Raw genomic sequence first — 13,224 nt, forward strand, 5'->3', positions numbered from 1 at the left:
CCGAACCACCTGCGAAGACGATGATGCGATCATGATCATCGCAAGTAAAGTGCTCATATGAACACTTTTTCTTTTTTTGGGCACCTCTAAAAAAACCCAAAGTCGCACAAATCTTGTTGTGCATAAATAGAACATTACCTCAAATTATTCCCATGATTTTCGAAAATGTAAGGTACGCCGGCATTAACGCTCTCTCTGAAGCAGATACGTCCCTGGTGGCTAATTCAACCAGTACGTTAATGCTGTAAAATAGATCTTCTTGTATCATTAGAGAGCTATCATACTTGTACCAGACATGATAACCATATTTATAATTACTCAACTGATGAACAATGACGAGATAAATCCCTCATAGCAAAAACGAAAGGTGTTTACATAATATGGCTATGCTATTCTATCTTATTATATTGAATAATGTGGTCTCCAATATGGAGCTGTGAATCTATTTCTTTCCCCTCCTTTTCACAATTTTCATATGTTTCAGAACAAGGCAGTTTTTTGGTTGTCAGTGGGTAGTTCAAAGTACGTTACATTTAATGTTAATGAATTTAACTGTAAATGAAGACTTAAAATCTAAAATCGTCAACAGGTTACATTTCATTGGTTTATAAGATAATTCGCTATTAGATATTAGATAATCTTGAAAGCTTATGAAATTGTACTATTTATATAGTTGAAAACTTTACGTTCATTGATTTTTTTTTTACAAACGAATCTTAACGGTATGGACAAGTATGAATCGGGTATTTTGTCATACTTAGAAGATACCCTCTAAAAAAGGCTCATACTAAGTAATGCTTAAAAGACTTAGATACAATTTAGCATAATGTTTTTAAGGAGCTGCTTGATAAACGTCAGCAGCTCTACTGATAGATGAAAGTTGTCCGACAGTGACAACAATAATTTCGAGGACAAGAAGACATATTACATGGATGAAACTAACACTGTAACAAGATACTGATAAAAATTAAAATTCATGGAAAAATAAAAATTGATGGAGAAGTCCTTGCAGCACCCTTTCGATTGTGAAAATCTTTACATGTACAATGAATGTTGTGACTATTTGAAACCAGCAGTTTTATTTATCAAATCTACCGTTTCCTTAATGCCTTTTTTTATGTTGCAAAGACAATCGTAAGGGAATTGAATGTTGCTGTTAACAATGATTTTACCCATTGTTAGGGAGGAGAAAAAGTCGAAAATGCAAATATTGCGGTAGAACCTGAACTTGAAAAAATATCAGCTTATCAACCTAATCTGCTCTTGTAGTTATCATACTACGTTATTTAACCAAAACAGCCTGTTTTATTTTTACTAATACTTACAAGGATTATGAAAGCAGCAATTTCCAGTTTTAGCCTAGTTTGAACTGAATCCATACCCTTATACACCTTTGCATGTTGCGATAAAAGCAAATAAGCTAATCAATGACACATATATGAGATGGTCCCCCTTGCTATCAACCACTGATTTGACTTCTGTCTATCTAAGTTGTTTTTTGTCAAGAAAGTGCCGATTTGAAAAGATCAGCCAATTAAAGCTCGAGCCCATCAACCATGCCACCTGTACATTTATATATTTTTTTCATGTCGTACCACATAATTTTTTTCTCTTACTCTTTTATAAAAAAACGTTTTACGTGAATAAAGGGATGGAATACACTGAGGACAATGACAACAAAAAATTCTGGCATCGCAAGCAATGTTCAAGCCGTGTCTTCATTGGGCCTTGGGACATTAATATGCCACCTCCACCGGAACAATTCCTTCCTCACTTGGTAGAAAGTATACCTTCAATCGATTCCGATTCTAGTCTGAAATTGCTAAACTAGTAAGTGTTTTTTTTTCGGTTACATGCAACATTTATACTCAATGCGGTTCGATTAAAGCAACACATTTTCAAGTGAAACTTCACCACCGACCAAAGACGAGTCGCATAATATTGGTACACCCTTATCTGATGGGACCAGTTTTATCACTGCACGTTCCAGTAATACCAATTCTACAGGGTTTAAAAGCGCAGACACTACACCCCATTTTTTGGAGCAAATAGTAAACAATGACGATGAAGATGACGAAATTGATTATCAATTTTTAGCGGATGCGCCTGTTCAACCATTGATATCCACTGACACCGATGCAGAATCTATCAAAACTGTTCGACCTTCCAAAGGTAAACTACCAATTAGGCCGAGTACAACTACCACAGCTTTATCTACCCCAATTGTCAATACATTTACCAAAAAGAAAAAGCGAAAGGTTCGTAGACCCGGTAAGAAGCCTTTACTTTGGAAAAAATCTGGATCTGTCTTTATATCCACCGACGTTACACGGGAACCAGCTTCAGTTCCGACTGACAAACCTTTAAAACATGAACCTATTTTATGCATGCGGTCTGTCACCGAGTATACTGGCACTGAACCATCTACATATAGGGCCGAAAAAGATGCTAGATTCGATCTTTTAAATGAGGAATGGAAACAAATGGAACTGGTCTTGACAAATAAATGTTTATCCACCTACTGTTCTTCGGTAAGCAATTTTTTTATTTGGTTTTTCATCTTTAACGTTTAACTTCTTATTGATACCTAGACCTTATTTTGGCCATTGCAGAAATTAGAGCATCGCGTATATCTTCAGGGAAGCAAAAAACAGAACCGCTTGGAGCTATTTTTATTCTCACCCTTAGATTACACCTTTTGCTTACGTTATGTATACACTCCCGCTAGAACTCCGATGATTGTAACAATGACATTTAAAGCCAGGTCATTTTTGAAATGTCAAGAATGGTATATGAAAATATACGATTTGCTACCAGATGAATGTAAACGCCCATGTCCTAATTGGTGTGAAGTATATATACCCTTGCTGGATCTCTCTGTAAATCTACCCTTGACAAATGTTAAGCATTACAACGAAATTACCTTGGAAGATGTAAAGGACGCAGTTGTCACAGTTTTAGAGGAAGATGATGGCGATATGGAATCGTTGAAGAAGATGGAGAAATGGACTTCAACAGATGAGTTAGGTTTATGTTGGGCTACAGAGGATAGAGCAGAATGGGTTTACTGGACCACATGTTCATCCGATGAACATGAACGTATTGACTGGGTAATATGTCCACAGAGTATTGAGCAAACACATCGACTAGAATTAAGACCTATTCAACATACCCCTCATGATATCATTTTGCAAGAAAATTTTACATTAAAGGAACCGCCACCTGTTGAAGGATTTCTCACCTCAGTTACGGATTTTCATGGTCGTATGGCTGCTATATATACGGGAAAAACAAATTACTATGCTACTTTTGATCAGTTTCTATTTTATACGCCAACACTCAAAGTATCTCCACCTGACAGTGCTAGTTTTATTGATGAAAACTTGTTACCGAGAAATATCAGGATTATGCCTTACATATCTGGGATTTCACCTTACACACAATCTTCCACAAAAAAAACAGAAACGCAAGAAATTAAACGTCGCATGGATTTAATGATAGAGGCTAAAGGTGTTATTGATTTAACTGAAGTATCATACGTAAGACGCTCATTTTCAAATGATCTTGGTGAAGAACGTGAGCAAAGTCATAGTCATATTAGCTTGGGAAAGAGATCCAGTCGATCACCCATGATTCAACCAGAAGAACAACAAACACTTTTCCACCCGAAATCACATCACAATCAGGCATGTTTGGAACTAATAATGGAAAATGGTTTACAAATTAAATTTGAGGTAAATTTAGCTATAGTGGAAAGTTTTTGTAAAAAAAGAAAAAAAAAATTAAAGCCTTAAATAGGCTTATACAAGTGATACTTGCGACTCGTGGGTCAAGTATTTGGCACAGATCATTGTGTATTGGAAAGCTCGAAAAGAGGCTGAGAAAGATGCTCATACACATGATAGGTTTTCCAATAATAATATTAGTTCAACTGACACGGAAGATACGTTGATTAAGGACAATGGTCAGATTGACACAAAAAAAGGATGTGTGCATCGACATCAAGAGATGATAGCAGATACACGTATATGGAGCTATTGTCTTTATGAACAATGCCGAGATGTGGTGGTATATTAATTTACTTATCTTATATAGAAATGAAAGCAATCTAATCCAATTGTGTGTAGAAATCCGGAATTCTGTATTACAAACCACATCACAGAGGAACTTACTCACAAAAGATGTTTATTTTGACAGCAAATGGCTGGATTTTATTTTTCGATGTGTTCAACAGATCAACGAAAAGAAAGATATCCAATCATGAACGCAAAGGATCGTTGGATATTGCTGGATGCTACTTTTATTCTGGTGTCGACAGTAGCAAAAAAAATAAAGGATCCAACCGAGACAATTTATGGAAAAAATCAGCACGTATATATGAATCAGGGTTAACTACAAACGATGATGCAATGGCATGCGTATTTTCGATCTGGAAGCCGAAATTACGCCGTTATTTTAGTGGAAAAAGACAAAGACTTCGTGTATATCACCATGATCAAACTGTGAATCCTAACGGAAATACATGGACCTTTCTTGCCAGAAGTAGAAGAGAAAAAGAGGAGTGGGTGTGCGCATTAAACACAGTGACTGAACACATGATCCGTGGCGATCCTAGATAGACATAGTTTGTATTTAAATTTAAAAATTAAACCAGTAAGCTTGTATTATAGTGATGTACATACACCTTTTGCCTTGAACTTCGGTCTAATTCAGCAATCTGATGAAAACGCGGAAGGGGGTGGTAGTCTCACTAAAATGATTACTGAATATCCATCCACTCAATTTAATAAAGGATGGGTTTTGAAGAACCGAGATATTTAACGTATTCAACATATACAGTGACATTTTAATAATATCAATTAAGCTCGCTGAGCCTGTGATTTTTAATGACAATTCTCTGGATGTAACATACCAAGCTAACTTTTTAAGCGCTTGCTTTTCATAGCTTTCATAGCTTTTATAGAATTTCATGATCATTTAAGCTAACGGAGAGAAGCTACAGTAATACAACCCAATATTACATCAATTCTAAAAGAGCATTTACAAAATTGGTTGAAACTGATGAGATCTATCTTAAATTTTACTTAAACGGCCTCATTAACTAGAGCCACTCATACCAAAAGACGTCATACAAGTATTCCTGCTTTGATTTATAGTATACTTTTATGCACGATATCGACAACATCATGTAGAAAAGTATGAAAAGAATGAACAACAATAGAACGAATACCAACCATAGGCTAAGCATCAATCACTAAAAATCAATTACAGGCTTAAAATCAAGAAACAGATTAAACCAATCAATCTGCTTTGCACACAACGTCATTATATTTTGTACTTTTCCATTTTTTTTACAGAGGTCAATTTTTTCTAACAAATAATAATGGAACCTAGCGACTTTATTCAACCTGAAGCTCAAGAAACCTTACTATTTTCTTCCAGTGATTACAGCAGTGATGATCTCGAACGCTTGTTAGAACTTCAAAGACGTCAACATGATTTGCGAGATCCAAGCAAGGAAGGATTCGTTGTAGACGACGATGATGATGACTTTTCAGTAACAAGAAGGGAAAAGAAAGGACCTACAGTGCCAGACATGCGCTTCGAAAAACAATTTGATAAATCAGTTCAGCATTTAATAGAATCAGGCGCTTCACCTTTGGGCATCTTTTGGTCAGCAGTTATTAAAGATCAAATCATTGTACCTTTCATCAGTGGTTTTACTTGGAGTTTATGTTCTAATGCTTGGTTATGGTACAGAACAAAGGGAGTTATTAACGCAAGAAACCCAAAGAAAGCTGGGGTTTTTAAAGGCCTTGGTGACAACTTTTCTAAATGGACAAAGTAGGTTATGCAATATTTTTATTACGTGATATATAAGCTAACGCGTATTATTCTAAGGGTTGTATATAACGCGATAGCCAGAAATGCGTCATTTTTCATGACTACGACTGCACAGACTATTGAAGCAGCAAAATAATGGTTTATTTGAGATGCTGAATTTTTACAATAAATTGCTTTTCTCTACCAGCCCTGCGCTGCATTATGATTTCTGCATGCATTCCGTATTCTTCCTTCATGATATTCACAACCTCGTTTGGTTTATTTTCGTCCACCAGCAATAAATAAAACAAACCGTGTGGAGATAAGATGTCCTAATAATAGAATTAGTCATTATTCTTCTGTTTTATAGATCTGATACATGATCTTACTTGAACATATGGCAACAACTCGTCGATCACTTCTCTCCCATCGATACCACCAGCCCAAGAGGCTTCGATGCCTAAGCTTCCGACTTCCTCATGTGGTGTCACGGCATAAGGTGGGTTGAAGCAAAGGATGTCTATACAGTTCTTCAATCTAGGTAAGATTCCGTTGACGAGCGAAGTATTAATAGGTTCAATACGAGTAATCTGGTTCTGTAAACCTGTTTTTCTAGTGGTTTCACATGCAAAGAAATTGATGTCAGTAGTCAGGAATACTATTTTTGAAAAAAAAAAAAAAAAAAAAAAAAAAAAAAAAAAAAAAAAAAAAAAAAAAAAAGCTGATATTAATAGACTGATATACTGAGCAAAAAGCTGAACCTTACATGCATTGGAATCGCCCACAATCTTGGCCAGCAAGGTTGTAACACATCCTGATCCAGATCTAATTATATACATGTTAGTCATATGGTGTACATTAAGATCTTGAAGCTTACCCAATCTCCAAGCAGATCCGTGGTTGAAGTGTTTGAATCAGCTTTTCGTCTTCTTCGAGTGCATCTAACAACAAGAACGTGTCCTCTATTTACTTGTTAATTTGGCTACAGTTAGATAACAAACAGAAGGCGTTTTAGTACCTGCCGGTTCATAAACTTTGTCATAGTCTTGCTTTTTAATATGCGATAAGTCAGGTGTTGGTATCATCTTAGTTGTCAAAATTAGAAAAGGAAAACGTCACTTTGATTTTTTTTTTTTTTTTTGCGTGTTTGTTTAGGCTGCGGGGTTTCTACCTCCAAACAAATAAATAGGACTTGATCTTAACGTTCAACGCATTCTCCTTCTTTCTCTCTCTATCATCCTTCAAGCCTAACTTAACAATGGATGACTTAAGAATTAAAGGGTACAATGCTTTGCTTACCCCAAGTTACATAAAGGAAGAATTTCCGGTGGTAAGTTTTTCATAAAATGAATTTAAAAACGCGTTATTAACTTTAGATGCTATTAGTCCGAAGCCTCCAAATTAACCATCACTCAAGCAAGAAAAGAAATATCTGATATTATTGCCAAAAAAGATGATAGATTGTTTGTAATTGTAGGCCCTTGCTCTATCCATGATACACTTGCTGCTAAGGAATATGGTATGTAGATTTAGAAGGAAAACAAAAGGGGTGAGGCACTAGTAATTTAATCGTGTTTCAGCCAAGCTATTAGTTAATGCCAAAGAGAAATTTCAAAATGAACTCGTCATTGTAATGCGTGCATACTTTGAAAAACCACGAACTACGGTTGGATGGAAAGGGTTAATTAATGACCCTGATATTGATGGAAGGTATGATGAATTGTTTATATTAAAAAAAAAAAAAAAACGTTTCACTGACAACACAAGCAGTTTTGACATCAATAAGGGTCTTCGTATTGGCCGTGGATTGTTGAACGAATTGACACATATGGGTATACCAGTATCTGTTGAACTTTTGGATACTATTTCACCACAGTATATGGCTGATTTGATTTCTTGGGGAGCCATTGGTGCACGTACTACGGAATCTCAATTACACAGAGAACTTGCTTCTGGTATATCATTCCCCGTTGGTTTCAAGAACGGTACGGATGGAAATTTAACCATTGCGATTGATGCCATTGGCTCAGCCTCTGCTCCTCATCATTTCTTGGGTCTCAATAGTGCTGGTGTCATCTGCATAACCCATACTACAGGAAACAAAGATTGTCATGTTATCTTGCGCGGTGGTAATAAAGGTCCAAATTACGAAGCAAGTTATGTTCAAGAGACCAAGAAGATTCTTGAAAAGGCCGGTTTACCTACGTCAATCATGATTGATTGCTCTCATGGAAACTCAAACAAGAATTTTAAGAATCAACCCAAGGTAGCACAATCCATCGCTGATCAAGTTTCACAAGGTGAAGATGCTATTGTCGGCGTGATGATTGAATCGCATTTAAAAGAAGGCAAGCAAAGCGTACCTGAGGATGGCCCATGTGCCTTGGATTATGGTGTTTCTATTACTGATGGTTGTATCAACTGGAAAGATACCGAACTTGTGTTGGAGAACCTATCTCAAGCTGTTAAAAAGAGAAGAGAAAATAAATAAGATAGCAATTTTTTTTTTTTAAATATAAACATTTTTATTATTTTTTTGGAGGGTCTAAATTTGCTGTAGATGAAGTGAAGAGATGAAATAAGAAATGGATTGATTAGTTGAGTTCATTTGATACAACACGGTCTACAAGAGGTTGAATATCCTTAATCTTATCCATAAACACATCAAGTGCTGAAAGGAAAATTTGTTCGGCAGGAATAATACCAGAAGTTTCGACATTGACTATCAAATGAAAATGTCAATTACCCACACAGCAACACACACAAATATAGAACTTACATATAAAATGGTCACGAACACGGGTCAAACGAACCTTATTATCGAATTTTTCATGTCGTAAAACTTCTCTGCTGACTGTATCCTTACGAGCATTAACAACCTTGGCAGTCTTCACACCATTTTCCATAACAACGTCAACAACACCTTCAACGAAACACTTTTTAAACTCTTCGGCATCTTCACCAGTAATAGGTTCCAAAATTGTGATTTCAGGAAGAATACGGTATGATGCTGTGGCAACAGGAGACCATTTGGCGTGTTCTCTACCGAGACCCTTTTGACAATGTAATTCCATCTCCATCTCTTGTCCAGGTCTTAATTTGGCAATTACAATATCATCATGAACAGGTCTAGGAGGGCTATCACCAAATTTCTCTTCTTGGTTACCCTTAGGTTCCCAAACCAAATCACTGGAATAGACTATAATAATAGTCAATAAACACCATCGTTATCCTTCCTCACAAACTTACCGAAGCTGTTGATATATTTTACATTAGCATCAGTCTCGTCAGCAGCAGCTTCAGGGTTGAATTCACATTTCTTTTTTAACTTGAACACAAGTGTATTAAGATCAGTAGGTCCACCATCTTCGGTCATATAGTCGAATTCAAGAGGGTCAGCTTTAATAGGAATTAAACCTAAACGATGTGCGACAACTTCGTCTTGAATAATGGAGGTATTGTTCATAACGTAGACCTTTTCAATAGCCATGGTAGGAACCTAATATTACCACAAGTCAGTAAGCTAAACCCCTCCCCCCACATAACAATCTTCTTTCTTCGTACCTCTGCAATCATAATACGACGGAAAGCATTAGCTACAGACGCGTCAACGCCAATTAAGTCGAATTCAACACTGTGCTTTGATAAACGCTGGATCTTGACCTTGAAATTCTACATATTTTTTAAAAAAAAACCAGGAAATGTTTAGTAATGCACATGGAAGCGGCCTAAGAATGTGTCTACCTTTTTGAACTCGGTGAGGTTGAAACCATTGTCGATACCAGGATATTGGTTGGGGTAATCACTTCCGCTGACCTAAGAAAAGAAACGACATGTAAGTTTTTATTATGGCTCGGGTATGGTCATATTCTCACTTACACTGAAGACTCTATCCTTCTCAATTACAACACGTGTACGCAAGAGTTCGACATTTTCAGGAAGTTGGGCGTCCTTCATTTTATTATTTACAACGAAAAAAGTATGTTAATGAGGGTTGAAACTAACAAAAAAAAGCTTTTTCTGAAAAAAAAACGAGACGACAAATTTGAAAGTCACATTTTCTAGGAATGGAAAAGCTGTTTGAAGGCAAAAAGATGCAGGTTACTGACTAACTATAACTTTCTCTTCTTCTTTTCCGGCTGCACGAATGGCTGATATATTTCAAAGCTTTAAAAAGCTACTTCAACGGTCTGCATCTTTGAATTTGTTCAAAAAGAGTAAATGTTGATAAAAATGGGATTAATCATTCGGAGAAAAGGACCCAGCCAATAAAATTAAGCAACATCAATGAAAAAAGGTTATTTTGAATACTTTGTTAAAAAAAAAAAGCTTTTGTGTGTTGTGTATATGACATGTATGCGATGAAAATGCTTTATTTGGCCTTTTGGCTGTCTTTGCTCTTGGATGTTGTCTTTACAAAGAAGGCAGTAACTAGGGAAAGTGCAGCAACCAATACGGCGGCAGGTAAATAGATGGCGTATTGGTAAGGGAGGAAAAACTTTTGAAGGGAACTATCTTCATCCAAGAAGGGCTAAAATTGAGATGCCTGTAAGTAGGTAGTTGATATTTTCTCTGCTCATGTCTACTTACAACGATGAAGGTCCAAAAGGAGAAGTATGTGAAAATAGTTACAGCAGCCGAAACGGCGGTTGCGCCAAAGATTTTATCAGAAGAACCCTATTCATCTAAATATTAGCTTTTGAGCTACGTTAATGGTTATTACAAATTACCATTGGGAAGATTAGAAATAAAGTGAAAGAGAGAAAGAAATAAATTATACGCGACAGAACGTGGTCTGAGGCACAACAAAAGTGACTTTGTATTGGCGCATCCAAATTCAGATATTGCATATACTCTTTTTTTTTTTTTTTTGATATCCGTACACTTTCAAAATGCCCAAATTAAACATTGCATTATCAAATAATAATAGTCCTGTCCTCAACATGAACCCAAGATATTATTATGAATTGAATAACCGTAACGGAACAACGACATCTTTGTATACTAGAATTATTTCTTAAAGTTCCAACCAAACTGTTGTCGAAACCCTGAAGAAATTTGTCTGTTTCTGCATTGCATAGTTGTTTTCATTTTATAAACAATCTCTGCTTGTCATCATTGCACTACAAAACAAGTTTCTATTCATGTCTACACTGTCCGGCCCGCACAGGGACGGTAGCGGTGCTTAAATATACAAGGAACAGGACTCCATATATTCAATGGCCAAGCACCCAAACAATGAATCTTCCTCTTTTTTTGCTCGAACTTTTTCCAAATGGTACAGTATAGCTATAAGATGAATGCAATTACAAAAATAAAAGATATCATGTATCAATAAGGAGATGGATGGATGCGACGAAACCGAGCAGATGAACGAAATCACCAAAAAAATATATATATATAGAAATTGGACATGATATTTTTTATTTTTTGCTATGAATTGCTACTCACTGACATAATTATGATCGATTCTAATGACAATTTCTGATTGTAGTCCGCTGCCAGACCTGTTCTCAACGTCTATACCGAATGTGGTAAGAACGTCGCTGCTACCGTCCCTCTCCCTGCCGTCTTCAAGGCTCCCATTCGTCCCGATATTGTCGGTTTCGTCCACACCAACATGGCCAAGAACAAGCGTCAAGCTTACTCCGTTGCCAACAATGCTGGTGAGCAAACCTCTGCTGAGTCTTGGGGTACTGGTCGTGCTGTTGCTCGTATTCCTCGTGTTAACGGTTCCGGTACTCACCGTGCTGGTCAAGCTGCTTTCGGTAACATGTGTCGTGGTGGTCGTATGTTCGCTCCTACCAAGACCTGGAGAAAGTGGCACGTTAAGACCAACCTTAACCAAAAGCGTTTCGCTACTGCTTCTGCTTTAGCTGCTTCCGCTCTCCCCTCTTTGGTTATGGCTCGTGGTCATCGTGTTGAGAAGATTGAGGAAGTTCCTCTTGTCGTTGCTGACTCCGTTGAGAAGTTGACCAAGACCAAGGAAGCCGTCGCTCTCCTCAAGTCTTTGAACGCTTACTCTGATGTCGTCAAGGTCTCCAACTCTCGTAAGCTCCGTGCTGGTCAAGGTAAGCTCCGTAACCGTCGTCACAGACAACGTCGTGGTCCCCTTGTCATCTACAACGAAGATAACGGTCTCGTCAAGGCTTTCCGTAACTTGCCCGGTCTCGAGCTCGTTAACGTCCGTCGTCTTAACCTCTTGCAACTCGCTCCCGGTGGACATTTAGGTCGTTTCATCATCTGGACTCAATCTGCCATTGCTCTCCTCGATGAACTCTACGGTACTTATGAAGCTCCCGCTACCTTGAAGAAGGACTACGTTTTGCCTGCTCACATCATGACCAACCCCGATGTTGCTCGTCTTATCAACTCTGACGAAATCCAATCTGTCGTTCGTCCCGCTGGTAACAAGCACCACAAGCGTCCCTTCACTCAAAAGAAGAACCCTCTTAAGAACCAAGGTGTCATGAACCGTCTTAACCCTTATGCTCAAGTTCTCCGTCGTGCCGAACTTGTCAAGTCCGAAAAGGCTGCTGCCGGTAAGGTCTCCAAGGTCCAAAAGAAGCGTGGTGTCTCCACCGCTGCTTCCAAGAAGTTCTTGGATACTCTCCGTTCCGCTTAAATTCTCTCTTCTCTTTTGAAAAAGTCTCGAGTCTTGGAAAAAAAATTCTAGTTCATCACTTTACTTTTTAAAATATTAAAAAAATGAATTGAAATATATTTATATTATAATTCGCTTTTGTTCTTATAGAATTGACTGCCTCGAAATGTGGATTATAAGGATATTGGACTATGCAGTGTAGGGCTTGTGTTGGTATTTACGAGTGTAAAGAGATCATGACAGTACTGTCAATCTTACTGTTCTTTAAACCAGATTTCCTCTTTATTTTTTCTTATTTAGGGTCTTGCATGAACAATTACATATTTAGGGCATTCCTTTATTGTTGAATGATTTATATTGTGATTTTCAAAAATTCGCTTATTAAACACGACATGTCCTCGGTTTTAGAGTTAAATGCCAATTAAGAGGGAAGGGGTGTGGTTGAGATACAAGTTTATGACATACGTTTAATGTACTTTCGATTTGACTTTATATTATTTACATTGCTGTACAATACTCATTTATATCTTATAATTCTGACTTAAAGGGCTTACTTCTTTTTTCCTCAACTCTGTACAAACCCCCTGTGATTCCTTTTAATCGGTACAACTTACTTTTCGTTCATGCCATCAGACCACAGATAACTAACAGCACCGATACAAATGTTTTGGACAAAGTCTCTAGCTATTGGTGAACCTTTGTCTGTCACTTTTTTATCTCGTTTTGGCTTATTTTTCTTCTTTCTCCCCGTCCTTCTATTTTTCTGTGCCTTCTTTCTTTTGGGCTGATTGTATTTT

At 37.2% G+C, this 13,224-nt stretch overlaps 6 protein-coding genes across 6 annotated transcripts; 4 read left to right on the plus strand and 2 right to left on the minus strand.

Annotated features, from left to right (window-relative positions):
* The first annotated feature begins 1,625 nt into the window (after positions 1-1,625).
* On the plus strand, positions 1,626-4,391 carry EV154DRAFT_24887 (uncharacterized protein). Its single transcript, XM_051594599.1, has 4 exons — positions 1,626-1,830; positions 1,889-2,531; positions 2,592-3,734; positions 3,799-4,391. The coding sequence occupies exons 1-4, from the start codon at positions 1,652-1,654 to the stop codon at positions 4,075-4,077; spliced, it is 2,244 nt and encodes a 747-aa protein (XP_051453691.1). The 5' UTR covers positions 1,626-1,651; the 3' UTR covers positions 4,078-4,391.
* A 924-nt stretch (positions 4,392-5,315) lies between these two features.
* On the plus strand, positions 5,316-6,074 carry EV154DRAFT_24909 (uncharacterized protein). The gene is made up of 2 exons (XM_051594602.1): positions 5,316-5,844; positions 5,902-6,074. Exons 1-2 carry the CDS (start codon positions 5,384-5,386, stop codon positions 5,978-5,980), a joined length of 540 nt encoding a protein of 179 aa, XP_051453692.1. The 5' UTR covers positions 5,316-5,383; the 3' UTR covers positions 5,981-6,074.
* Positions 5,985-6,908, minus strand: EV154DRAFT_427650 (S-adenosyl-L-methionine-dependent methyltransferase; the record flags this gene model as incomplete). The annotated part of the gene is made up of 5 exons (XM_051596369.1): positions 5,985-6,155; positions 6,213-6,481; positions 6,590-6,648; positions 6,701-6,785; positions 6,842-6,908. 5 exons carry the CDS (start codon positions 6,906-6,908, stop codon positions 5,985-5,987), a joined length of 651 nt encoding a protein of 216 aa, XP_051453693.1.
* EV154DRAFT_470737 (3-deoxy-7-phosphoheptulonate synthase) lies at positions 6,909-8,359 on the plus strand. Its single transcript, XM_051597859.1, has 4 exons — positions 6,909-7,153; positions 7,210-7,342; positions 7,404-7,533; positions 7,594-8,359. The coding sequence occupies exons 1-4, from the start codon at positions 7,082-7,084 to the stop codon at positions 8,312-8,314; spliced, it is 1,056 nt and encodes a 351-aa protein (XP_051453694.1). The 5' UTR covers positions 6,909-7,081; the 3' UTR covers positions 8,315-8,359.
* A 202-nt stretch (positions 8,360-8,561) lies between these two features.
* On the minus strand, positions 8,562-9,780 carry EV154DRAFT_427693 (DNA-directed RNA polymerase; the record flags this gene model as incomplete). The annotated part of the gene is made up of 5 exons (XM_051596370.1): positions 8,562-9,022; positions 9,073-9,322; positions 9,388-9,495; positions 9,568-9,639; positions 9,730-9,780. The coding sequence occupies 5 exons, from the start codon at positions 9,778-9,780 to the stop codon at positions 8,562-8,564; spliced, it is 942 nt and encodes a 313-aa protein (XP_051453695.1).
* Positions 9,781-11,081: 1,301 nt separating this feature from the next.
* EV154DRAFT_521852 (ribosomal protein L4 domain-containing protein) lies at positions 11,082-12,579 on the plus strand. The gene is made up of 2 exons (XM_051602939.1): positions 11,082-11,101; positions 11,318-12,579. The coding sequence occupies exons 1-2, from the start codon at positions 11,099-11,101 to the stop codon at positions 12,446-12,448; spliced, it is 1,134 nt and encodes a 377-aa protein (XP_051453696.1). The 5' UTR covers positions 11,082-11,098; the 3' UTR covers positions 12,449-12,579.
* The last annotated feature ends 645 nt before the right edge of the window (positions 12,580-13,224 follow it).

Source organism: Mucor mucedo, assembly GCF_025094135.1.
Source record: "Mucor mucedo strain NRRL 3635 chromosome Unknown EV154scaffold_111, whole genome shotgun sequence".
NCBI classification, from domain to species: Eukaryota; Fungi; Mucoromycota; class Mucoromycetes; order Mucorales; family Mucoraceae; genus Mucor; species Mucor mucedo.